The sequence below is a fragment of the Phlebotomus argentipes genome, unplaced genomic scaffold (assembly GCF_947086385.1).
Source record: "Phlebotomus argentipes unplaced genomic scaffold, Phlebotomus argentipes genome assembly contig_15, whole genome shotgun sequence".
In the NCBI taxonomy this organism is placed as follows: Eukaryota; Metazoa; Arthropoda; class Insecta; order Diptera; family Psychodidae; genus Phlebotomus; species Phlebotomus argentipes.
Window position 1 is genome coordinate 16,055,213 of NW_026776181.1, and position 27,895 is coordinate 16,083,107.

At 38.8% G+C, this 27,895-nt stretch overlaps 1 protein-coding gene across 3 annotated transcripts in view; it reads right to left on the minus strand.

Annotated features, from left to right (window-relative positions):
• LOC132261454 (carbonic anhydrase-related protein 10) overlaps positions 1-27,033 on the minus strand; it is a 63,401-nt gene extending 36,368 nt beyond the window's left edge. For 2 of the 3 annotated variants that reach the window (XM_059760281.1, XM_059760279.1), the window contains exons 1-3: positions 26,038-26,767; positions 3,966-3,990; positions 3,859-3,881 (exon numbers count right to left, since the gene is read on the minus strand). In XM_059760281.1, the coding sequence (XP_059616264.1) occupies positions 3,859-3,881; positions 3,966-3,990; positions 26,038-26,089 (100 nt within the window). In that variant the 5' untranslated portion in view covers positions 26,090-26,767. Of the gene's footprint in view, positions 1-3,858; positions 3,882-3,965; positions 3,991-26,037; positions 26,768-26,850 lie in introns of those variants that run through there. The other variant, XM_059760280.1, reaches the window with a different exon arrangement.
• Positions 27,034-27,895: the final 862 nt, after the last annotated feature.

The following is a 27,895-nucleotide window of genomic DNA, read 5'->3' on the forward strand; positions in this document are numbered from 1 at the left end:
GGCAGAATTTTCCATTTTGAGCTTGAAAGAGATGTTATTTTTTAAGGCTATGATTGGACAAATTTCCAGAAAAGCAATGAAAAGTATAGATTTTCGCAAAAATCGATTGAGAAATTTTAAAAACTGTTGAAATATTTAGGAATTCATTAGAAATATCACAATTTTCTCTGTGATTTTATTTAAGATTCTCGTAAGACAGTGAAGAATGTTTTTGAATTCTGAAGGAGTTTCAAGAAATGTTGGATTTTAGCCATATATTATCTCCCCCTTGAATTTAATGACACAGTTTTAATATAAATATTGATCTTGGGTAAATTCTTGCTGGTATTTTTAAGAAGCACAAACAGAGATAATTTGAGGAGAAGCATGAGTTTTCCTCTTATTACAAAGCTAACATGATTCTTATCCTTGTAGGACCGAAAATTCTAGCATTCTTGTTTCAAATTCTATGTAAGAAGGTTCCGAGAAAACGCCAACTCGACTCTGATTGGCTGACTGAGAGAGAGTGAAAAATCAATGTACTGCATTTACCGTCGAGACAATCGAATTTGTACTTTATTGCAAGTTCCTTCGATATATTTTAGCGTCAATTTAGCCGTGGAGACTTCCTCAAGACACTGGCCAAGACAACGTGAGACAGTCCACAATCCTCCGCAGCTGACATTCGCCACAATGGATGTTTGTCATTATGTGTTTTTAATGGGAAAATGTCAAAACAGCAATTTCAATGGTAATCTCATCACTCATATTCCACATCCGACTGATGCGCCTCTATTGAATGTTTGACCGGAAGGGTGGTGGAGTAAATTAGCTGATGATCCCCATGCTATTCCCTTTGATATTCTGGTCAACGGAAAACCGGTAATTGTTAATGATGTCATCCGGTTCATATTCAGTCCATTGTGAGCAAATACACAGTGTGACGAGAACACCTGGATCGATGGGGAGTGGATTCAATTTTGCGGTTTCATATGCATTTCCCCCATCGCTCCTGGTGATGCTACCAAAATTTTCCGCGTCCACTTGAATTCTTTGCGCCTTCCAGCGACAGGATAAACATTCGGTGCGGCTGATGAAAATCCAATTGGGGATTTGTTTTCATGCCACCCTGAGTCGCGGATTACCTATAAATATTATCACGCACGCGGAGGTGTAAAAAAAAATATCCTGTGCATTTCACGATCACGGCAATTGCTGAAACATCCTTGTGAAGTTTTAAACGCATGGGACGCATTTGATGAAATTGGTCAGAATGGCTTCAATCCGACGAAATCGAACACGAATTGCTAATTACGTTATCTCTCACTTTCTCCCATTTCACCCCCAAAGTTTCCCAGCCCCAAATATCTGCCGCAGCTTGCAGCATTTCCTCTGCATACAGCCATTGTGCGCCGCTTTCCATCCTGCAACAATCATCAAATGATTGGAAACAATTGCCTGCTCTTGTGTGTTGAAATTTAATCTCACACAATGAGATATCCTGCCAGAATTGTTTGAATTCATATCACTTAACCCATTTCACTCACAGCCAATGCCAAGGATACTCTCCTGTCGCGCTCTAATGAGACGAAATTGCACAAGAAAGTCACACCTTTTCTTCCATAGAAAACACCACCATCTCAGTGAGTTTCAGTTGAATGCAGAAAAGCAATTATTCGTAGCCTTTGCAGACTCAATCGCCACGGAACTTCTTATCGCATTGGGTGAAAAGCCACAAATTTTCTCTCTTGCAACCCTCACTCAATTTCCACTTTACCGCCTCGAGTGGATTGTGTTGTCTGTCCGCTTCGGGTGAGTCGCACTTTAGCTGTCAGACAACCGCCAATCCCACCCAAACCACCCCTTCGGGGGTGACTTCAGCTGGCAAAGACAGAAAGCTCTGGGCGCGAATGGCTCTGCTTGGCCCAGATTTTAATGGCTTTTCCACCCAGAGAATTCAGGCTTAAAATTTAAACAGCAATTTTTCTCCCTCAATTATTATTGGACTTGCTTTACTCAAGGAGAAGAAAATGTGCCTTAAATCTGTACACCACTTCCTGCAGGAATGTTTGCAAGAATATTCTCAAAATACAATGGATTTCTTAAGTTTCTACCCGCAATATTTATGTAAAAATCCATTTAAGAACTCTTTCTTAAGAATCTTTTTGAAAATAACCAAAAATTATTACCAAAAGATCCTAAAAAGGTTTCTAGATCACAAAATATCATTACCAATGAACTGAAAATTGGTGATTCAGTGTCAAAATCGTTTAGAAATGTTTCTAAATAACCATTTTCCAAGTACAAATGACTACTTTTGAAGTTATGTTCAACTTTAACACAATTTGCAGTGTATTTTTTGGCATCAAAGGCTCAGAATAACGATGTTTGTTGCTTGAAAATGACTATTGATCTTCCCAACTTCAGTCTAAGGATTAAAATTCATATAATACGAATTATAACCTCAAAATTGATTTTTTTTTTAACTGTTTCTACATAAAACATCAAAGGAATTTCACAGAATTTGGATAAATTATCAGTAAAAGAAGCACTCAATCTGTACACCACTTCCCACCATAATATCTTCCCCTTGGCTTCATTGGATTGAAGAACAAGAGATTCATTTGCACTGAGAATTGTATTTGCAAAAGTGGGAAATTTTGACTGAAAATTCTCCAATGATTGTGAATAAAATTTGCATTTGAATAGCTTGCGAAACAAGAAGACAAAACCTGCCACAGAATTGTGATTTATTGCTAAATGATTGTCTAATGATCGATTTTAAACAAGCACAGCTTTAAGAATCTCATTTTGTATTGATTTTTTCCTCAATTTTCTATAGAAAACACAATTTGAGCATTATTTCTCATTTTGCAAGTTGAAATATTTGAATAATAACTGAAAAGTTTTCCAGTATAATTCACTATAATGTTTATACGGTGGAAATTGAAGAAAATGCGCCAGCGGGAAACTTTCCAGGTGCCCCAAAGATTGCTCCTTGTGAAAATGAGAGTGAAAAGTGCAAACTTGTGGCACTAACTTAATTCTCCCCGATTATTGCACACGCCACTGGCTGAAGACAGAATCCGTGGCGTGAGGATCAAGGTGAGGTGCAGAAAATGAGTTTCATCACCCCTGCACAGGGGTTGGATTATGTGAAAAATCTCCGTGGCAGAGATGAGCTAAAGTTGGCCTTTTTTCTCACCCCCGCGCGCGCGAGAGAGAGAATATTAAGCATCCCTGGCAATTTTTATTCCAACAGCTAATGTGAAGGTGAATAAAATAAATCCACTCTCATCGCAGACTCAACGCCCAAACCCCCAACCCTTGAGGAGTAAATTGGGTGGGAGAAAGAGAGCGAGACGACACGGAGTCGGGGAGAAAGTTTTATGTTAAACATCCCTTGGAAGACTTGCTTCAACCCTCTGAATCACGAGGCGCTGTTTTTTGTCCGCACGCAGAAGAAAAACTATGCAGGCAACAAATTGCAGTGGAGATGAAGGTGGAATCGTGCGGGGAAAAAGTGCTGAAAAGTGTAAATTTCCGAGTATATCTTGGCAGAGGCGCACAGAGTGTGGAAAAAAAGCCAAAGTGAAACACAAATAAGTCGACGTTGGGCAAAAAATCATGCTAAATTTACCCTCGTTTTCCACTCGCACTCGTCCTTTTTTCCCCCAGCCTTGACCACCATTTTTCACTGGAATGCAACCAGTGTGAATTGGAGAGGTTGTTTTTTTCCTGTCTTTCTTCCCTTTGCACTTGATTGTTTTCCAACCCTCACCGTCAATTAATTGGGAGTGTGTCTCTTGTCGAATTGAGGCGCGCGCGCGAGTGAGTTTTTCCCGATACAGAAGAGCAAATCATCAATTTTCAACTCACCTGAAATTCCATCGTACGTCCACCTTTTGGTGCACAGCCACAAGGAAAGCCGTTCAAGAGGAAATTGATTACAATTTGAGCGATTTCTTGCCACGATCACTACTCACCATTCCTCCCAACTCGCCCTGATATCTGCAAAGAGAGAGAGAGAGAGAGAAAAAGACAATGTCAGTGCGGGGAATCAATTAAATCGCATTCTATCGCTTTCCCATCATTTATTCCCGCCACACCATTGTGAAGGCATACAAAAAGCAGCGTGTCATGTTGCCTCGCATGAGTGGGGAAAAGTGAGACGAAATGGAGTGAATAAGTTTGGCGCATTGGCAATAAATTCTATAAATCCCCACCCTTTGCCTCTGCACAACCCCAAAAGCTCAACATTCAGATTCTGCATTACAACTGAAGAAGCTCTTTGGCAAGTTGTCATAAGAGATTGTGAATAAAAAGCCGCCTGCTTTCACCCTTCGCACTCAAAGCATCAATGCTGAATGGTTTGGGGGGTTGAATGAGGGGAGAAAATACATGCGATATGAGGCCATTTATGCGAAATGTTGCTCCAGAGTTGTCAGGGAGGAAGATGGAAGTTGAAGGAAGAAATTCCGCCTAAACTGAAAGTATTTTAATCAAAAAAAAAACCCTCAATTTTCCACTAAGTCGTTGTGATTATGAGTTAGAAAAATTCTACTCAATATTTCTACACAATGCTTAACCTTAATTAAAGATTATATTTAAGAAAAATACTCAAAAATGCAATTTGAAAAGAAAAAAAATGTATAAAATACTGTGAAAAAGTAATTTTTTAAGTTGTCAGTTAGATTTTAGTTAGTTTTCAGTCAGATTTTGGTAATAAAACTTAAATTTGATTTAAAAAAATTTCTTTTTGATACCAAAAAAGGAAATAAAAATCAGAAAATCATCCAAAGAAAACCATTTTCGTCTCCTAACGCGGTTAGACAAGTCCAAAAACAGAGTTATAAAACTGTCAGTTAGATTTCAGTTAGTTTTCAGTCAGATTTTGGTAAAAAAACTCAAATTTGATAAAATCAAAAATGGATATCCAAAAATACAATTAAAATTATCCAAAGAAAACCATTTTCGTCTTCTACCGCTGTTAGACGAGTCTGAAACAGAGTTTTAAACTGTCAGTTAGATTTTAGTTAGATTTCGGTTAGATTTCATCCATTTTAGCCATATTATCTTCCCCAGAAGCTTTGCTCACTTCCAATTTGCTATCTCTGGAAATCTATTCTGCATTCTCAAGCAGCAACTCTGCAGATGTAACAGCAAGAAGAGACATGACATTTTTGACAAATGCTGCACCCCCTTCCCCCAGTAAATATTCGTCCCTTTGTCGGATTCATCTGCAAGAGGCAGAGTCATGGTTGTGGGAAAGTTTTGGCACAGCAAGGAGAGTGCCACCAAGTCGTCGAGGGTGGGTTTTTGGCGTGCAAAGACATATCCAATTGGCGCCACAGAGCCGGGGAAAAGTAGCTGTTTTCGCCATAAAATCTTCGAGTTATTGCACATCCACAAACACCCTTCTTTTCACCGACAAATTACTGGAGGGATGAAAGAATTGAGAGAATTGAAATAGTCTTTGCTGGGAGATGTGAAATTAAAATCGGCTCTCTTGCAAATCCACACATGAATTTCGTGCTCACAAACAGTTGAGGAATGCTTCGGACGCAGTGAAACATTTTGGATAACTTCCAACATTGATGACAGTGCGAAAATCTGCAGGACGCCCCGAATGGCGCCAGGAATCTGGACGCCGCGGTATAAAAAAGAAATAAACATCCTTCACAAAACACTATCTTATAAATTTCTACCATCGCACCATGAACGAAATTTCTCTCTTGCGCATCTCTCGATGAAATTGGGATAATTTGTTATTTTTGCCATGGGGATGTTCGCTTCCCTCTCGCCACTCTTTCCTCCTTTTCGTCTGCATCACCCTATCTCATAAGGAGGCGAAAAGAAATAAAACACTATGTGGTGGAAAGAAGTGATTTCACCGAGAGCAGAGTTGAATGTCTTCTAGATGGCTGAGCACGAGAATTTATTTGTCATTGATTTTATGCTGGGGAAATTGGGTCCATTGATAATGGCTCTTTTTTTTCCACCCCGCATTTTAACGACTTTTTCGTCTCTGTGGCGGAAAAAACATCCTTGGTGAGAGTGTTAATCTAGAGAAAAAATGCAGAAAACTTCACACACAAGTCTGCCATAAATAGAGAGAGAGAGAATAATACGAGGAAGCGTGTGCGAAAAACGAATTTCTCTCAAGGGAAATTTGATTTAGTAAATACATCACTTTCTCCCCCCCTTTTCCAACCCCCCTCGCACTCCGGAGACATTTGTTGACCAGGAAGTCAGTCTGGGCATGGCGAGAAGGAAGAGGAGAGCTTGATGGAAAATTCACCCACTAAATTGGTGGACAAAGGGATGGTGTTTTGTGTGCGATAGAGAAGAAAGCGAAGCAATTCCCTCACAATACTCTCTCTCTCTCTCTCTCCTTGGCCAGAATTATAAATTTCAATGCAAATTCCAGCCCTGGAGGCGCTTCAAGTTGCAGTGCGAAATTGTGGTGAAGTGTGAACAAGTTGAATTCATGATGTGCCGAGAGCCTGAAAAGCTCTCGCTCTCCGCCAGAAAGCTCACACAGTGGAGGAGAGCTGGCAAAAAGTCAGTCGTCTCTGCAGCCAAGGAGCCACTACGGGTGGCTCAAGTACGATGATGGTGTTATTATTCTTCAGCTGTTTCCCACTTTGTTCAAACACAGTTTACCAGTGGGTGGCGTCTGGCACTTCTATTTGAATTACGTGACTCCTTCGGGACTTTCCCCGCACCTTTTGGGCCGCCGCACAATTGCTCCATCGCCCACCCCTCGCTCTCTGTCCTCTTGCGGAGCACTCTTTCGGTCCCACACGGTCCTCTTCTCGATAAGCTAATGTGGGGATGCTCGAGCGTCAAGGGGAAAAATCACGATCAAGGAATTTTGTTTTAAACAACCATCCCCAGATTTGAATCTCAAAAGCGTTTCGCTGGGCAAATTTATTGTCACTGCGATAGTGCGGAGGAGCTTTTAACCCCCCAAACACAATCCCCCTTTTTTCCTCCGCCATCCAAGAGTCCACTCCATGGCGTCATATTTTACAAAGGCATGCAGAAAACAATTAATTGCCTTTCCGGTTTTAATAGACTCTGTGTGCTCTGGGGGAAAAGCAATATTGATTTTCTCGATATTGGGTGATGCACAAGGGGGAGATAATACAGTCAGAAGTGGTGTACAGCTCAGCAGAAGTACTTAAGCAGTACCTTAGCGCTTCTTTTACTGACAAATCATCACGATTTCACAAAGAAACAGTCGTTTTTCTAGGTTATGTAACGAATTACGGACAGATTTAGTGAATATTTCGCATTCTAGCACATCAATTCTTGTCATAAATTCACCAAATATTTCTAATCATTAGCAGAATTAAGCATTTTCATGCGATAAACATTGCTAAACACTGTAAATTGTGTTGAAGTTCAACATAACCTCGAAAAGTGTATTGTGGACTTGGAAAATGATCGTTTAAGCCACTTTCTTCACGATTTTGACTCTAAATCAGAGTAATTTTAAGTTTAAAAGATGATTTTATCATCTAGAGAGCTTCCAATTGTCGTCTTTTATGATCCCTTAGGGATATTTTTGAGGTTATGTTCGGAAAAGATGCTCGAAAAAGCGTTTTAAAGTGGATTTTTACTGAAATATCGCGTGGAACAGTCTAAAAACTTGAAATTGTGTACAAATTAAGAGCATAATTTCCCCCTTGATAAGTTCAAAATTTCAAAATTTCCATTTTGAGATGTTATTCAGTTGTAGACACTTTTGACCATCTTCGCCTGAGTATTATATGTATGCAAATGTGAGAATGAGAGCCTTGTGAAATACACTGCGTGAAATAAAACATTCAGAAATGCTCTTGTCACAATGTATACATAAATAAATGACATGTCAGGCGTTATGACAGTTTATTTTGTATTTTTGATAAATGATTCACAACTCCACGGAGAGAATTTCGTCTTTCGCCGCGCACAATATTCTCAAACTCTAAGTAATTGAAGATGCTTCACATTCGACACTTATCATCTGGGATAAAATCAATTGTCCAGCAATTTTGCAGTGATGATGGGGATGTGTTGGCAAAATTGTTCTTCCGAAACACAAATTTTACCCTCCACACTTTGTCGGAACGTGCTTTGCGGAGCCAAACACTATATTGCCTCAGTTATATAGAGGAAATTCCTTCATCCTCTCACCCTCGTCCACGAGGGGTTGAATTTATCTCTGCTGAATAGGATGGAAGAATGCGCCTTTCGCACCCTTTTGCCCATTGGCTTTAGACGAGAACGGTTTGGGGGATGAAGAAAGAAAAAAAAGTATCAGAAAATTCCCGCATTTTCCACTTTTCTGCTGTTTTTCCCTTCATCGTCGGTGCAATTCTTAAATAGACACACTCGGTGTGTGCGGTTTTTCACTCGACAGGCCGCTTTTTTGCCGCTCGCCACCAGTGAGGACTGCTGGGAGTACTTACGAGGTCGTTTGTCATCGTTATCGCGCCCCCTCACACTCCCCCCTCAGGACTTGTCCCACGAGAGGACGAAAAGCAGAAAAAGCCACCGAGACAGGCGACGCTCCGACGCCCAAGAACAACTTGCATTTGCCTTTCCGCAATCCCAACAAACATCGCCACACAATCCCGTGCTTTCTTCGCACAATTTTCCCACCCCCACAACCCCCTCGCCACACCCCATCGACGTGTTTCGCGACTGTGTTTCGTTTTCAATTGGAATTGTTTAATCATGCGTGAAAAATACATCATTATCGCGACGAGAAGTGGGTTTGGGTGAAGCTTTCGAGGGGTGAATAGAGTTGCTTACCTTTCTGGAATAAATCATTTGCAAAAGCAACTCGAAAAATATAGAATTGGAATTCAAAGTGTTTATCAATTAGTTCACAATCCTTCCATTTAACCCATTTTGCTTCACCCATTTGGGAGGAAAGTAGTTTTTCTTCCATGCATTCAGAATCATCTGCTGAAAATACAGCGAAGAATCGCATTGAAAAGCAAGCTTGACAGTCCCAAAGGGAAGATATTTCAAATATTAGTACTGCAAAAGCTTCTGTTGCTACAAATTGCTGTGCTTTGTAAATTATTTTGGCTTAGAAAAATCGATTTTATTGCTTTTCTAGGTTATGCGATTGATTAAAGGGAGATTCTGATGGTTAAATAACCGTCAAAATTATGAAATTGAAAAGAAAATTTGTACTTCAGATGGAAATATTGCTCTTTTTCCTAACAGAGTTGAGATTTTGTGTTCAAAAGCTTCAAATTGGTTGAATTTTAGAGGTAAGAAACAGATTCAAAGTCAATCTTAACCTCAAAAATGTCATTTCAGTCTAGAAGAACGTCTTTTTCTTAGTTCTTTTTGCGGATTGTTCTTCACAGTGGCAAATTAAGAGGAAATTGAATGAATGCAAGATGGATTCTTAAGCCGGATTTTTAACCTCACAATTTTTTTCAGAATTTTTCTAAGAATTTTCCAAAGATAAAACTAAGAAATGATGACAGAAATCCAATCATTTGAAAGGCTGAAGCTTAGACTATTCTGGTGTACAGATTTAAAGCCTGTTTTTCCCCTCTTGGACAGTCCATTCACCCCCTGAGAGCGCGCGTCGACGTCAAATCGGGAAACGTGATAGCGATAGTGATGGAAATGAGGGTTGAAAGTTTTCTTTTGTGGCATCGGCAAGCGTGAAAAGCACCGTGGAGGCGAATTAAAATGATTTATAGATGTCACAGTGGCGGAAAAGGACTTTTTTTCGGCTCTTTGGAGGGACAAAAGGGGCCACAAAGCCCGTCACTCCTAATTACGCGACTCGACCACAATTAATGTCACGACATTAAATATGCAATTGAAGCAATTTATATTTTTTTACTCCATCAGCCAAGAGAAGTCAGCCGGACAATCCATTATGAGCAATATTTTATGATTCCGTGCCAATCACTGGAAGTGCATCGATTGGATTTTTCGGCGTGGGGCGCGGCTGAATAAACAATTGCCGCCGGCGGTGCAGAGAGTCAAATGCTCTCTTGGCATTTGACATCTTCCTGTTTGGCACTTCTTCGTCTATTGGCCTGTGTGTGTGTGTGCGCTCGGGGGATGAAAGAGCCCTTTGACTCTCATATTCTCACCACCCGTCGAGACGCCGCGGGCTACAATAATTCCTTTATTGAATTCCGAAGCCAGCACCCCAACCGCCAGCACACATCGTTAGTTTGAGCATCGATATCACGGGCGAATATTCAGCTGAATGGCTTGTGCAAAAGTGTGGAGAAAATGGGTGGCACAGTGCGCCGCATTCGTACAAAATAATAATAGTAATGCACCCATAATGTGAGCAACATTTTCTTGTATTTGTGTTGGGGAGATGCTTTTGTGTGTTTCCCCACTGAAGCTGAATGAAATAATGATGCGCCCCCTTTTAAGCCTCTCACCATCGATGGCGTATTTCACAATCGCAGAGCGCCGAACTGGGTGAGAAAAAGAGTTCGATAGAATCGCAATTTATGCTCATGGAGGTGAAAGACGTAAAATTTTTATGTCTGCAGCGCCTCTTCGCCATTCACCACAATTAAGGGAGCTGATTTTGCTGCGAAAAGGGTCGGATTTTATCTTAAGACGCGCTCAGGGCGACTAAAGCATTTACATCCTTGCAGAAGCTTTCGCCCTGTGACCAGCTTAACCCTTTCGGGGCAATTAAATCACGGAGCACAAGGGGGAGATTATATGCCCTGAATGACACTTTAATTTTCTGCAGAAATCCTCAACACTTCAAAATAATGTCTAGAAAAATTCTAACCTGAGAGGTTATGAAAATATTTCTTGGACTAATTTAACTCCCCTTGAAGCTAAATTCAGTAAATATAGTGAATATCATCAATATATCTACTGTATAATTATCTAGGATGAAGAAAAGAAACATTCTTCTAGACTTTAATTATATTTTTCAGGTTATGATTGACTTTTAAGCTTTTTCTCAGTTAATATGAATTATTTTGAGCACAAATGTTCAATTTTGTCAAGAAAATGTGAAATACTCTTAGTTTCACCACAATTTTGATGATTTTGAGGGTTATTTAATCACCAGAATCAGTTTTATATCAATAACATGACCTAGAAAAGCACTAAAATTGATTATTCTATGCAGAATTCCTGGAGAAAATGCCTCAATTTGCCTCAATCACTTCCGCAAAGCTGTACACCACTTCTCACCATAATATCTGCCCCTTGATTTTCACTGGAAATTTCAGTGCAGAAGCAAATTGACGAGTTAAAAGCGTTTTTAATTGAAAATATGAGAAAATATTCCTATGTTCAGCTAGTTAATTGAACATTTAGGTTTTTGCGCTAAAACAACCACTTCCTGATTCTCCGCCAAGAGTTCCAGCCCCAGATTTTGATAGACTCATTATTGTGACAGACTTTTCCCGCCCATTCCGTGCCATTTTAATTACCACTGAAACACTCCTCTGCCGCCAATGACTCGCAACAAAGGGCCGCGATGTGGTAAAAAATGACTTGCGGTCATTCAAATTGGAAGCCTTAGAAAAATTATACGGAATTAGCGTGAAAAAAAAAACTCCAACTGGCAGCATAATTAGTTGTTATTCAAGAGACTTTTATTCATCTCACACTTTTCCAGCATTTGCGGAAGAGAATCGAATTTTCGGCGCGGGCCTTTTAACAAATTTCCCAAATTCCTCCTAAACACCCCGAAGAAAGTTGAAGTGTGCGGAAGGGGTTGGCGAAGAGTGTGGCGAAGAAGGAGGGAAAATTCACTGGAGTGGTTAACCCCAATTTCCATGAAATTTTCCACGACATTTAGAGTCATAAATTTCGTGAAAACTGAAACTTGCCACTTTCCACTCTTTTTTTCTCTCTTCTCACTTTGGGGATGTGAGTGAAAAATGTATTTATCATTGTGTCTCGGTGACAGTGCGGTGATATTTTTTCACCCCTTCTAGAGAGTGGATTTCCCTGGTCTTCAGTTGAGAATATGATGATGACTCGGTGGAATTCATTTCTCGCGGGCGATTGTAAGAAAATGCACTCAATTTGCATACAATGTCGCTTGTTGGGTGGCGAATTGCTCAGTGATGGAAAGTGACATTCTTGATGCACTTCGAGACGCCACATTACAAATTAATGAGCAACTCTCCAAGACAATTCCGAGGCGGAGATCTTAACACACCACTTCCTGACGCTTCCACAGAAACTGTGCAGAATATTCAACACTTCAGACACTTCTTCTGAACGCCTTTAAAGGCATTTTTCATCGTTTTTCCGTCTCAAGAAGTTTAAGCTCTTCAAATACTTAGATTTCCGATTGTTGGAAATGAATTTATGCCTTGATTTCCGCGTTTGTGAGGTTATAAATCTAGCTTAAAATATCCTTTTCAGACTAAATTTAATCCTTTCAAATCTGGAAACGAGTAAATATGGTGAATATCACTGTGAATTTGCCACTTTCACACACAAACTGCGGAATTAATGCATCAAAAAGCTGTTCATTTAGACTGAAGTGATATTTTTGAGGTTATGATGGACTTTAAAGCTGTTTCCTACTGAAATTTAACCAATCTGAAGTATTTGTCAACACAAATGCTCAATTCTGACGAGAGAAAGAGAAAATTTCGCAAAGAAAAAGCAATTTTCATCGGTTTTAATTCAATCACATAACCTAGAAAAGCCAATAAAATTGATTTTTTTCAGCAAAATCAATTGGAAAACACATAAATTTATAATAATTTATCCCTTCCGCTTCTCAACACTTGTCTAAAAGCTGTACACCACTTCTGGCTTCAATATCTGTCCCTTGTGAAATTCTGCACTTAGCGGGAATGAAATTTCCTCCATCCCTGAGCCATTTTTCAGCCCAAGGATGGACTTTTCCTGCTGTGTCTTGTCCCTGAAGGGGTTGAGGACGTGTGATACAATTTTCAGGCATTTCACACTCCCTCATTAGCAACATGAACCGCCAGGAAGCCACCCAGCGGTGGGTGGCGAAGTGGCGATAAAGCAGAAAGTCGAGCAGAAAAAAAACAGTCAAGTTTTGATATCATAAATTTCATTAATCATCCCCCCAGTATTTTCACATGGTGTATAATTTTTTTAATTACTCCCAAAACCACCCCCCGCTGCGCCAGAGTGAACTTTCGCCAGAAATCCCGCACTTGCTCCTCTTGCAGTTTAATCCCAGCAACACTCCTGACATGACTGCGAAAGTTGCAACTTGCACCGCCCCGAGAGATGAGCTTTTACGACCTTTTGCACAATTCATGCAATTTTGCACGAGGTTGAGATTGTTTTTATTTCACAAAGAGATAAAGATGGATGACTTCTGAATGAGTGCTCGCAAAGTGAGCTCTCAGGGAGAGTGTAGCAAATTTAGTTATATGTATTTCGCAAGACAAGAAGCATCAGCAATTGAGTAAATCCCAATAAGGAGGCTCTGCAAAAGAATGCGGATAAGAGAGAGGCACTGAAGGAGAGATAAATTTAGAAGTCATACAATTAATTTGATCGATTGCCTTCGCAGCACAGACACAGAGTGAAGAAGACTGTGAGGATTTTCCTGCGAAATCCACTGCAATCGATTGCTGAGAAACACTCTTGCCGAAGGCTTCTCTGTCTCGGGCTGAGTTGCCACCCCTTCGGAGATGGATGACTGTAAAGTCATTTATTCTCTCACGCTACAATCGTAACTCACACACGTCAAGGTGGCGTCCAAAGGGATGGGAATTTATTTCGATCCCCAAATTGAATTCCCAGCATCAACAGGAGAACCACTGTCTCGCGTTTTGTCTCTCAGGGTGATAAGGAAATGGCTCAGGTTAGATCAAGGGGCAAGTCACAGGGCGATTTTTAAGGGAACCTCTTCATATTTGAAGAAAATAATTATAAAAAATTATTTTTTCCCAAGTAAAATAAAAAAATAATCAAATTTTGAATAAAATAATAATAAAAAATTAATTTTTTCCAAAATAAAATTGCAAAATAATCAAATTTTGAATAAAATAATCAAAAAAAGTTTATTTTCCACAGTAAAATTGCAAAATAATCAAATTTTGAATAAAATAATAATAAAAAAATTATTATTTTCCACAGTAAAATCAAAAAAATAATCAAATTTTCAATAAGATAACCAAAAAAATTATTATTTTCCAAAATAAAATTGCAAAATAATCAAATTTTGAATAAAATAATCAAAAAAAAGTTTATTTTCCACAGTAAAATCAAAAAAATAATCAAATTTTCAATAAGATAACCAAAAAAATTATTATTTTCCAAAATAAAATTGCAAAATAATCAAATTTTGAATAAAATAATCAAAAAAAAAATATTTTCCAAAGTATAATTGAACAAAAAGTTTCAATAAAAATAATCAAATAAAGATTATTTTCCAACGTAAAATTGAGAAATAATCAAATTTTGAATTAAATATTCGGAAAAAATTCAGAATTTTGTATGAAAAAAATCAAAATTTGAATTAAAATCACAAATAATTAAAAAAAATACAGAATTTGTTTAAAATAATCAGATTTTAATTAAATATTCAGAAAATGATCAGAATTTCTATGAAATAATCAAAAATTGAATTGAAATCACAAAGTTAATGGTCTCAGCTTGCGAGTGATTGGCCCCTTGGCTTAGAGGTTTGCAAGTCAACTTCCACCCTTGGATGCAAACTCAATAATTGAGCGGCAACATTTGCGGTTATTTTGCATTCTCACTTAATGCCTCAATAATGTGATTTTATTGAAATGATCCAGGGAAATTATCATATTTCAATATAACGCAAGAGGTTAATCATTAACAACAAATGGAATTCAAATATGTGGTTAAGTTGATAATTCATCACGAGAATTGAACTGAATGATTTGCCTTTTGGTTGTGGATTCAATCAATTGAGAGTCACAAATATTTGTGACTTAATGAAGCGATGCATTTATTCATTATCGAGATAAACAAGAAATCTGCATAAATAGCACAATAATCATATCAATGTCATTTGATTAAAGTGTCGCTTCTCGCCAACATAACTTTTTTTTCTTATAACTGCTCATGTCCAAGTGGAAATCCACTTGAGAGAGAGTTTCATTGTAAATTTTAATCAGAAATCTCCCTCATTTTCTTCCCATTTCCTCATTGATTCCTGAATAGCTGGGCAATTATGTGCTTGTTTTTCCCCAGCAATCTCTATCACTTCCACACACCAGTCTTCGGGGGGGAGGAAATGTATCCTGTGCTGAAGAGTGGAGAAAAAAAGGAAAACATCTCACGGAGGGGTGAATGAGTTTTCAGCAAGGAGCTCAAATTAAACTATTCAGTAAACGTTTTCTCATTCTCATGCCACGAAGAAGCCAATTCTACTGTCTGCAGCATAATAAGTTTCACAGCAGCACTTCAGAATGGCTAAAATTGCAAGAATTAATGTTGATTTTGTTGTTTATTCCTGGCAATTTATTGGATTATAAGCTTGTGCAGCGTGAGAATGAATGGTCTCAATTTAACAAAAGACACCACGATTTCCCATTTTAATCTCCCTCCTCGCGTGTGTGTGTGTGTGTGAAAATTCCGTGAAAATACTTAATGAGTGGTTTTATATGTTTGTATCCCTTCTCACTCCCTTGTCACACGGAAACTATATACATAGAGGGTATAGAGGGTGGGCGGAGAGGGTGGGATTCTGGGGCGAATCCTCCCTCCTCGAAGGCGTGAGTGAGAACCAAAATATTCAACTCAATTTTCCTCGGTTAGTCTCGAATGTGGTGTGTTAAAAGTTAAATTAGTTTGTCAACTTGCCATCGTAATTCCTTTCTCTTCCACGAGAGAAGAATGTTTCCCGAGGACTTCACAATGAATTCCCTATTTTCACTTGTAGGGGAAAAAAATCACGAGCCTCCATTGGAAAAGCCTTGCCTCTTCCAATAACTTTCACACCCAATGGAAAATCCATCCTTGTGTTCAAACTATTTAATTATATTTTGTACCCATTTTGCACACAGTTTGCTGGCAAATGATTGCCAAAGGTTCGCTTCTCCAAACATTGACTGGAACATGAAAATTGATAGTTTACATACTGGAGGAAGATAAAAAAAAAGCCAAACTTCTGTGAAGTTTATTGGAGTGGAAATTTGCGGAATTGTTTTATTTGTTCGGAATTTGGTGGTGAAAAATAATCGCTTTTGAGGTTTTATTGCTTTTGACAACTGATTGAGAAGCTTTTGATAGATGAAATGACTAATTATGAGTCGTTGCAACTTTATTTTCATCACATTTTAGATTGTCATAAATACGACTTTGCAAAAAGTCGTTGCAAGATTGCATATTCATAACATATACAAAAGTGGAGAATTTATTTTCTCCCAAGAAATGTAGAAAAAGTCGAAAAATGCACGTGAAAAACAAGAAAATTGACAATCAAAGATGTTATTGGGTTGATTAGTAAATATTTTTGGATCTATCTTGTAATTTGTGCACATTTCAGGTTCAGCTTATGTTTTTCCAGACATTCTTTGATCCAATGTCAGCGACTGTCACAGATGCAGATGTCTTAACACAATTTTGTCCTGTTGGATCGATTCTTCGCTTTTGATAGCTGAAATTCATATTAAATAAGCTCTTTACTGAATCTCCCAACGCCTTTTCGTTCATATTTTATTTGTGCTTGACACTAGCGCCGCCGCACGGCCGTCAAAATAAGCTATGAAAAAAATTCGTAGCTTTTACGAACTGAAATACGAAATCTATAATGTTGCAACGACTCGTGAAGTCATTTGTCCATATTGTAACGATTCCTTCTCATTATCGATAATCTCTGTTTTCCTCGCACTTTCCGTCTGATTGAAAATTCTTTTGTCGCGCAATGATTGAGGGTGGAAATTAAAGGACACAATCCTGATCAATTGAATGTGATTTAATGCTTTTTCTATTGACTGTTCTAGCATTGATTTATAGCTGAATTGTTCGACATCGCTAAGGAGATTGGAATGAATTTGTGATTCTCTGAATGAGGCGTAAATTGGACAGCAAAATACTCACAAGGAGGGAATATTTTATTAGTACCTTTAGCATCAGATGGAAATTCATTCTCTCTCTCTCTCGAAAAGGACACCCTTTAATTGATGTCGTCTGTAACTTGACGATAAATTGGTGGAAAGGAAAAATGTGGAGAAAATGTCAAAGGAGCAAAAGTCTTTGCTGAACTGAATGCTTGATTACCGTGACTTTTGTCACCGTGAAAATGGCAAAGAAATAAAGAGAATTTTAACCTGTCTGTGTATATTTTTTCCCCCTCACATTCACTTTTATATGTAGTTGTGCTCGTGAAAGTGCCAAAGTTGCCCAGAAGAACAATAAAAGAATAAATGCAATCTGACAGTTTTTCTTCAATTCGAAGAAAAAAAACTTCCCCATAAATGGTTGGAAAAGTCACTCAAACAGATTGAAAATCATTGCATTTTTGCCATTTTTGTGCAACCAAAAATTACAAATTTCTTTTCAATTGCTATTTTTCTTTCACTATCATTGGCATTCTCGAGTCATAATGATTTATTCCAGTTAAAAGCTTCTTTCATTCTCAAACTCTGTCCTTAATTTTCCTTAGACACAAAACTCCTCGTGTTCTCCAGAGCTTAGCAATTTGGCAAAGTTTGTTGCTATGTTGGAAAGAAGACACGAGATTGCTTAGTAACCCCGTCTGTGCATATGTTATTCACCCTTGTTATCATCTTTCATTGCTCGGGATTTTCGTAATCTGAAATTGCACCAACGCTGGCCGGAATTTGAGCAAAACGGGTGGACAAAATATCTCTCTGTTCAGCGATTTTCCACCCTTGGGACTTACAGAAATATTCCAGAATGACATCAAAACGGAGTGAAATGACAAAATCAGTTGTATTCAATTAAAATTCCACGAATTAAAGTATTGCAGAATATTTTGTGTTTCCTATTGAATTACTGAAATGGGTGGAAATTTGAAAATATCATCTAAAATTCATCGAATAGTGAAACTCTATCAAAAAACACACGTGAAATATCAAAATTCATTCTAATGTGCTTGAAAATTATTCATATTTTAGCCAAATCAGTTTTGCGGCTAACACTAGATTGCATATTAGTAGACTTTATAACATCGTTACAAACATTCATTATCATATTGATCTGCAATACTTTTCACCAATGCAATTCAAGGGGGAGATATTATGGTCAGAAGTGGTGTACAGATCAATAGAAGCTTAAGGAAGTGAAAGTGTTTCAATTTTTGCAATATTTCGTCCACAGCTTTGATTGGCTTTTGATTAATTTTTATCCAATCCTCAATTTTGCCATATTTTTCTAGGTTATGTAACTGATTTGGGGCTAAATATTATCTTAAAGTTGAAATTCTTGTGCTTAAATTAAAAAATTTTCCACTTTGTTAATAGAATTTCGTTTTTTACTCAAGAAAAATCGTAATTCTAGAAGTTAAGATGTTAGGAAATCATGCTTAAGTCAAACATAACCTCAATATTTCACTTCACAACACCACATTTTAAAACAGAAAAATTTCAATTAAGAATTGATATTCAAAAGTGCAATTAAAATCAGAAACACACTTAAAAAGTCTTAAAATCAGAGTTATAAAACTGTTGTTAAGATTTCGGTTAGATTTTGGTTAGTTTTCGGTTTAATTTCAGTTATTCGTTGATTTTAGTCTTGTTCTAATCAATCCATGAAATCTGATTTCCTGGGAAGAGTTAAGGACTTTTCATAGAAATTGTGGAAGTGTTAAGAAGTGGTGTACAGATTTCAGTCATTCCATCTTCCCCTTGATTCAATTAATCATTCATTGTGCTCATTATACAGATGGTTAAATTGAATATAGAGAATGGGAGTGTTTCACTCAATTTCTGCCTCTTCAGCTCTGATTAGCAATTGTAATTCAGTTAAAGGCAAAGAATGGAGTTGAAAAACTGTAAACATGTCACGCTAAATTGCGAGAGTCCGCGGAAATGTATCTGATATTTTGCCAAATTTGTGGTTTTGTCTTCGGCGATATGAATAAGTGAGTGTGTTCAGGGAAGTTGCATATTGTCGAATGGCCGTGTTTTACAGCCATTTTCCACCTCCCCCCCTTAGCGACTCGCAGCATAATGTTCCGCATTATGCAATTTGGTGTTCGCGATACAAGTATTGAATTCATTGGAATTGACGAGGAGCTTACATAAATATTTATCTACTGCCCAAAAAGTAAATGAATGCGGTGAGGGAGGCTTTGTGCATTTAGGGGTTTTTCCGCCCATAGTCCAAGGGGGGCGAGTGGGGCGGGGGGAGGGGAGTGGAAACAGATTGTCCATATGTGAAAATTGTTTTTCCACTCACCGCATTTCCGATTAAATGCTCAAATCATAATTTATTCCATACCTCACACACTATTTCAGCTTTTGTAATTTTTCTGCTCCAATTTTTCCCCTGTTGTATATTTTTCCAATTATTTTTCCACTCATTCGCATAGAGTGAGAATTCATCAATTCTCTCCTCTTTCAAATGAATTTGTCAGATCTCTCTGTCTGTCTGTGTTTTTCCTCTCCTCTTAAACTATCTCTCAATTATTTTTGTTCATATTCTGGCACAATCCTTGAGCGAAAAGGAAAATGTGAAAATTATATAGAGCGAATGGTAGTTTTTGGTAGGAAACATAAATTTTCCTCCGCGAAAACTTCCCAAGTTGCTGATGACGTCTTGACTCGTGCTATATTGAATTACTCTTGAGTGGAACACGATGCATGTTGTGTTCTAAAGCACGACGAAGAAGAAGAAAATTCTTCGCCTTCCCCAAAATAAGCAGAAAGTCTCTTCATAATACCCAAAGTCAGATTCGAGAGACCTTTTTTTTTCTTCTCTCTCAACCCTCAAAACTTTAAATGATATTTATTCAGTCACCGACAGACAAATATTTCAGCACTATTGCGAGTCACATCAGAACATGGGATGTCATCTCGAGATTCATTACATGCAAGTTAATCCCATTCAAATAGTGTCTACACAGTTCATTTTGGGCGACAGTATTAAAAGCCAAATAGCATTTCAGGCATACAAAACTATATATTTCTCATTCGCCAAATATTAACCCAAGCAGAGGAAAAACTTCTCTGACAACGCAACCCACTTCCAGACACCAGAATAAATATCAACAAATTCCTGGGGGTGGAATAAATAGAGAACTCTTCCAGTGTTTCCCGTGGAAATGGAAGAAGACACCAACGATACATTGCCAAACACCTTCACACGAACTTTCTGGGGATTATGAGAAAGCTCCTTTTATCAGAGATAAATCAACTATTAAGAGAACTTGACTCTGATGGTGAAAATTCTTCATTTGAAACGACACCACAAATGAACTTTGAAGCAATCACAAGAAGAACATCTAATTGTTGTGCTTCCGGGGGTGTTTTTTTTTTTTATTATTGGAAAAAGGGTGGATTTTTTATTGAGAAGGAAATATATTTTATCGTCACAACAACCATTTTTCATCCAATTTTCCACTGAATGCTCAAACACGATATCAACAGCAATATCTTGACTTACATCGTTTCTGGGAAATTCTTATGAAAAAGAGCGATAATCTCGCCAAAACATCATCTTTAACGCTGATCAAAGGGGAAAAATTACAGTCGGAAGTAATTGGAATTGAAAGTATTAAAATATTTTTTTAAAATATTATCACTTTTATTGCTTTTCTAGGTTATGTGATTGATTTAAAACAGATTTTGGTGCTTAAATATCCTTGAAAATGTTCAAATTTCTGTTTAATCTGGAAATATTTCACATTTTCCTAACAAAATTGAGCAATTGTGTTCAAAATAATTTCATATTACCGGAGAAAAAACTTTAAAGTCAATCATAACCTCAAATTTATTTTAAATTCTCTTGAATAAAAACCATCAAAAACGTCAAAATTGTGTTAACACTGAAAATATATCTTTTTCTAGGCAGCGAGTTTAGCATTTGAGCTAAAAAAATCACTTCTGATTGGTTAAATTTGAGTAAAACAGCTTAAAAGTCGATTATAACCTAAAAAATGTTTTTTATTTGAGGTTATGATCGAATAATAACCTCATTTTCCTGTGGAAATATTGTGATATCCGCTTTAATTTCTTCATTTCTGGGGTTGAAAGGATTTAAATAAGCCCAAGAAGGATTTTTAGGTCGATTTCATAAGAAAATCAAGACAGGGGATTTTAAGATTATTTCTTGAAACATAAAAACCCAGATTAGATTGTAATAAGTTATAAAATAGTGTGCGAAACAGTTGAAAAACTCTAAAACTAAATGAAAAATGTCTTTCTTAAAGCGTTCAGAAGTGTCTGAAGTGTTAAAGATTCTGCACAGGGCACAATATCTCCCCCTTGACGCTGTTCTGATACATTTTAGTGACACATTCTAATTGACAGCAACATTAGCATGCCAACAAGCTTATTGTATAATTGATTTTTGCAAAAGAAAATCATATTCCATGGCTTTTAGCGATGTACAATTTGAATTGCATCACTTGAATTGATGTATATTATTCCCGTGATAAGAGCTTTATCCGCAATAATTGCTGATGTGACGCGACCCAAAATGCTCATGCTGAGAACCCACATATTAAATAAAATATTTTCAATTATTTCTGTCACATGAATTTGATGAAATCAGCAAATAAATCACTCTCCCCAGAGGCGATTCTCATCAATACATACAAATTTGATTTAATGTATCACTGGGCGATGTATTGAAAAAGCATCCGCACTCCTTCAGATTGCTTCCAAAAGCAAGTTTCGGATGTGGAATAAAAAAAATTTACCCATATATTTCAAGTATTCAAGCAATATTTGTGTTACCTCAATTTGAGCTTTCCTTTCATCTCGCGCAAATACCAGGGGGAGGAAATATTAAACAGGGTTCAGCGTGATTATTTGGCAAAACATCGAAGGCTCGCGCGCTTGTAATTTCACTAACTTCCAACCACACATTTCATTGGAGCAATTTGGCAAAATAAATATCTGAAGCACTAATTGATTCATAAAACATATCAAAAAGCGATGAGGGATGATTATTGAGCAATTGAGTTGAAAAATTGCCAGATAATTGAGGGCTTATGGAATTGGATTGTTTGCTAATGATATTTATTGTTTGTCATTCAAGAGAATGGAAAAATTTTTTCTGTTTATATGGGGAAAAACCCCCTCTAGTAAGCTGAAGCCAAATGGAAAACATCGCGAGATCATCTCGATATGGAGTGACAGCAATTGGATTAATGAGCCAAGCGACAATAATTAATTAAACACCATCGAAACAGAATTATTCGGTGACAATACACTGTATGACACACAATTGATGATGCATTCAATGACTTCCCAGTGACGTGAGTGATTTCTAAAAGCTCCATCGCCAGTTCTTTCAGCACTCAGACAAATTGTTGGAATTTATATGTTAATTGAGTATGTTTTGTGGGGAAGAAAAAGTCCTTCTTCACTTTTTCTCTCTCTGGAATTAAAGTTTTATTGTAGCTGTTGATAGTGAAAATTGAGCTGGGCAAAACCCGGCTCTTTCTGTAATCACGCAAGGAATCAAATGACACAAAATCGACTAAATGGCATCAGGGAGGCGAATTATGACGAAAAAAGGGGGTCATTTTTTGATTTCCAACCGTCGATAAGAGATATCATCATGCGATTTTCACCACAGGTCCAAAATTCTACTGCCGCTAGAATTTGGTGATGCCAAATCCAACTCTCCATCCCTCCTTCCGCCATTTTGAACACCCCCAAAATACACTTTCCTCATTTGTTCAGCCACTCTGGCATTGATCAGGTCCGAATTCTGGTATATTATAGCTGACCTCAAGATCTTTCCAACAATATCCTACTTGTGACTCTAGATGTTTTGTGTGCGGAAATACGAAAGGTTAAAGTTGACACATTTATTGGCTTATATCTCCGCTATTTATCAACCGATTTTGATTATCTCTTCACCAAAAGACGTATCTCGACGCCCTTTCGTACGCTACATTTACCATTAGTTTATGATGTCATAAGGAATGCCCTCATATTGGTAAAAACTTTGAACGCCTGTCTCTCGGCACATCTGTTATGTATTTTGATGAAATTTTAGTATGTTGTAGTCCAGATCAAGACGTTTCTAAAAATATGTTATAACTTTTCACCGAGTCAATAGAACCGGAGTTATGACTGTTCAAAGTTTTAATTTCCAATACGCTAGAACTTCGGTTCTACTTTCCCGATCGATCCGATTTTGGACTCGTTGGAAAGCTCTTGCAGAACTCTAAAACTACCAAGAAGAACAGAAGTTCATCAGACCACCGCCAGAGGCGCTAATGTCACTGACAAAATTTTTTAAATTTTAAACCCGACAATTTTATTCCAAGGTCACACTAAGTTGAGATAATTTCTTAAGTATTTCCATAGTATTTCCATAAAACCTGACTTATGGCAGTTTGAAATGTTTCTATTCAAACAGGGTTGGTCGAGTCTGCCACATTTCGAGTAGTTTGCGCCCAGCTGACCATAAGCGTTCGCTTATCACGTCCTTTCATTGTGGCTTTTTTTTTCTCATCACTTCTGGATCTCCATTAAAGGGCACAAATTAAAGGCACAGAAGAAGCACAAAGAGAAGTCGTAGTGAATTAAATTTTTCGGAGTGTATCAAATATCTTTTTCCACCCACAAACAGCCCTGTTTTCCTGCCCCATTGTCAAGGGATATTCATCATTATAGAAATTAAATCCTCAATTGTTACTTCTTTTCTCTCCCCCTTTCGCCCGCGCGCGCGTCTTGCGGGCCAAAGCACAATGAAACAGTCACTTTTGTTCCGTCTATCACAATTTCAATTAATTATCGCCGACTGCCGGAGTCAATGTTACATGGCGAAAAAAGGAGGCCTGTGGAAGGAAGGATGCGCGGGGCGCTGTGATAAAATCAGGAAATTGAATTTTGATTGATTGGATCTGGGAATTTATTGGTCTTTCTCTCTCGCTCGCTGTGGTCTGTGATCCTCGAGGGTGGTCGGAAAGGGGCTCCTCTGTCTGAATGTGTGTGTGTGCGGGGAAGGAAGAAAAAAGGAAGACGGCGAAAGAATGGAGAGAAGTTGCTGAATGGCGCGTTAATACAGTGTCTTCATCGGGTTGAAGTTCAATTCTTCATTCTTTTACACATCGGATTTAATGCCCCATTCCGACCAGGCTGTGAAATATCTTATGGCCGGACGACGCCGATCCATTAACGATGACTATTAATTTTGAATGTGCGTCCTGGCGTCGTCCCGCGATGATAATATGAAATCCACCCCCCAATCGACACAATAGACACCGTGATCCGTGACCTCATCGTTATTTAATGGGCAAAAAGTGTAATGATGATTTTTATTTTAATGGCAAAAGGGGGCCAGTGGCCTTTCATGCCACCCGCGATGAAAATTCACCCTTCCACAAAAACACCCTTCACTCACACTTCTCCGCGGGGTGAAATAAAAAGCGGAGCCATTTGGATATGGCAGTCAAAAATATTTATAGCTCTCTTAAAGTCACTGAAAAGGGAATTATGAAGTGCCGTCAGGTGGTTTGAAGACTTCCTCAGTTCAATGTCCTTCCGGCAGGCGTTCAAAATCGCATGAAACTTGCGTGAGAAATCAATTTTTGACTCTGATTTTGCCAATTAATTCACGTTGATCCATTACACGAGATGAAGTGAAGTGTCTTCTCAAACTCCCTGAAGCTTAAATCCCAGCAGCACAATTTTCCCCACACGAGCAATAATTACGAGATTTGGCCACAGCAGCAATTTACACAATTTCCACCCCATTTTCCTCGCAAGACCACCCCCAAAGTGGAGCAATGGCAGAGGATAGAATATTAATATTGACATGCAATGTTCTCTTTTTGCTCATTCACACCCGAGAAAATGCAGAGAAAATCTATGGCAAGAATTCTTTCGCAATTTGATTCGTGATTTTACACAATTTGTTGCATTTACTATTGCGGAGGGAAAAAAAATACACTGTTTAATTTGCAAATTTTCCATAAATCATATCAAAATTATATCAATGCAAACCGCACTTTTCCCTTTCACGAAATATTTCCCCATCATTATGCGATTTATGTGTGGAGCCAGATAAAGCGGAGGCTTTTTGATAGTTTAATTCTGTGCATTTTTTTTCCCCACCCCTAATGAGGATACACTTCTCCATGGGGATGTTTTCATCGTTATTTCACACTGTGCGCCTCATTTGGCCTAATTGCTGATCCACCAACTCATGATCGGCTCTTTGGCAGTCCCGCAATCCATTGAGTCATATTTCACATGAGATTCTTGGGGGTGTTTGGCAAAAATACCTCAGGCTCTGGCATGCTTTTGTGTGTTTTTCACTCTGTGAAATCCATGGAAATTTAAAGAATTTCCCATGCTAGAATCACGCTCACGAGAGGGTGGCTTTTCCCCAATACACACACACACACGCTTTTCCGCCCACATCTCGATAAATCGATCATTGCGATGCACGAGTGGGAGAAGGACTTTGTGCCGCAATGATTGAACTCCTTTCCATTGAGACATAGTATATAGCTCAGAATACTTTTGCATACTGTTGAATCTAAGCAGCTCTTCGGATTGCCGCATGAAAAGTGAGGGAAAAGACTGGAAATGTAGCTAAAGATGGCACGATTTTAATATGCAACTCGCCTCAATTTGAGTCATTTTAAAGATCTCTGCAAATGTCTGGAGTATTCAAGACACTTTGTGTGCGGAAAACCTCTTCAATTCAACAACATTCGCTACTTCTGCACGTCACTGGAGATCAATACAAGGATTCTCATTGAACATTTCAATACAAACACCCTCGCTTCAATCCACTTTGATTTCTTATCTGCAGAAGGCAAGGTGAAATCGGCATTTGAACACTTTCCACTCCATTAAACTGCAATTTAGACGGTGAATTGTTGCTCGCCGTGTTGCAACATTCTGGGACTTTTCGCCAACAAAACCACACACACACACTCGGAGAGTGTGTTGCAAAGTTGAAACTTACCCTCAATGTTAATGATAAGAACAAGGAGATTAATGGCCAATCGAACTTTCATCTTTCGTGGTGGCGCTGAAACACTGTCACTTCACAATGTCGTGCACAATTGTTGAATTTTCCACCAGTCGCCTGTCTCACGTGTTCATCGTGAGTGACATGGAAAACGGGCGCACTTGTTGTCAGTGTGCTCTGGGAAATTCTATTAATATTGTAATTAATGCCGTGGTGGTTTGAGATGCAAGTCACAAAGTGAAAACTTTCACTGCGTTGACATGCAATGATTCGTCCCACACTCTCTCTCTCTCGGGGGCGCTTTTCCGGGGGTGGCGAGAGCGAAGTGGTGTCCGTTTTTCTGGTTGCCACTGAGCCACCCTCAGCTACACGGCAATTTCACCCCGAGACCCCGTATTAGCATTCATATTGCCGGCACTTTGCAGCGCAACTGTGTTGATCTCATTGCACAGGATGTCTTCCTATCAGCGTCTCAAGGCGCCACACATTTCCATTCCCCTGGACGACTTTTTTTTCGGCTTATTTTTCCGCTGCCGAGATCCACTTATTTATTTATGAATTGACACCGAGGTGGAGGGCAATTTTTCTGGTAAATAGACCCAATGGCGAAGCACTCATTGATGGCAAAACATCCGGGCGCGCTCGGTTTTGCAATTCTAACGCCTCTGGCGAGTCCTCGCCAGGATTACAACGTCGGTGGAATTTGAAATGAGCGCGGACTGAGGGTGGGAGAGAGAGAGCCCGAAAATACCTCCGGATGTGTTCAAATATCAAAATATGCACTTATTAAACTTATTAAATATTTACTGAATGTTTTCCGCTCCTTGTTTTCCAACCTTCCCCATTCGTTTTGGGGGCTAATTAAAAAAAGAACCACCCCCACGCTTCACAATCGCCCCCAAGGGCTCCAAAGCCTGACGCTGTGTACTTTTTTTGGCAAATCCTCAGACTCAACAGAAACTCCCGAGCGCCTCTGCCAGTGCAACCGTGTCAGCCGCGAGCTTTCGGCTTACTGACCTGTCTCTGGCAATAAATGTGGAGTGTTTTTCGAAAAGCTCGGCGCGCCAAATCAACACAGAAACATCCCTCTCCTCTCCACAATCAGGGGAAATTCTCCACTGTCCCTCTTTGCTCGGTGTGATAAAAAATCACTGGCACATTTTCAATTTCCTCGTGCCTCCGATGCCGAAAGTGAGGGGATGCCCAGGCATGCGCCGCAGCCCGTCCATCCCCTATTCCTCCGCCTTGGCGTGCAGTGCAAGAAGGGGATTTCCTCATTGGATGGCAGCTCTGAGGAGTGGAGTGACCCTCAAATGGGAATGTAGGTGAGCTTTGCTTGCCCATCGTGTCACGTCAACTACAAACGGCGAGATTTCTGTGTGGCAAAATTCGGTGGCAATTTGTTGCGAAAGATTCCAAATTTGAATCATTTCAAAGCAGTTCAGCCTTGACTTCAGCAATCCAGAGCTCTGCTTGGAGATGAAAGCGGATGAAAAACTATAAGATTTCTTATCCCTCCAACCATGCCTAATGCGAAAGTCAAACCAGCGAGACAAAAAGCAATCTCGTGACTTTAAAATACCCACCAAAGGAGACCCACTCCTGGCTTTATTGCCGACTCAGGCAGCCAAGAGTGGCCACAACTCATCCCAGGTGGATTCGTGGTCAGTGAGATCTCGATGGCACGGGGGAAAAACCGGAGAACAAACAGTGGAAACAGAGAAGATTAGAGTGATGAAGAAATGAGCAAAGCGCTGGAGACAGTTGAGGACACATTAGAAGGAAAAGTTTGTCTGACTTTTTCCCTCCCCCCCCCCCCTTTTCGGTTTGGGGTAGGAAGTTTGGGGGTGTA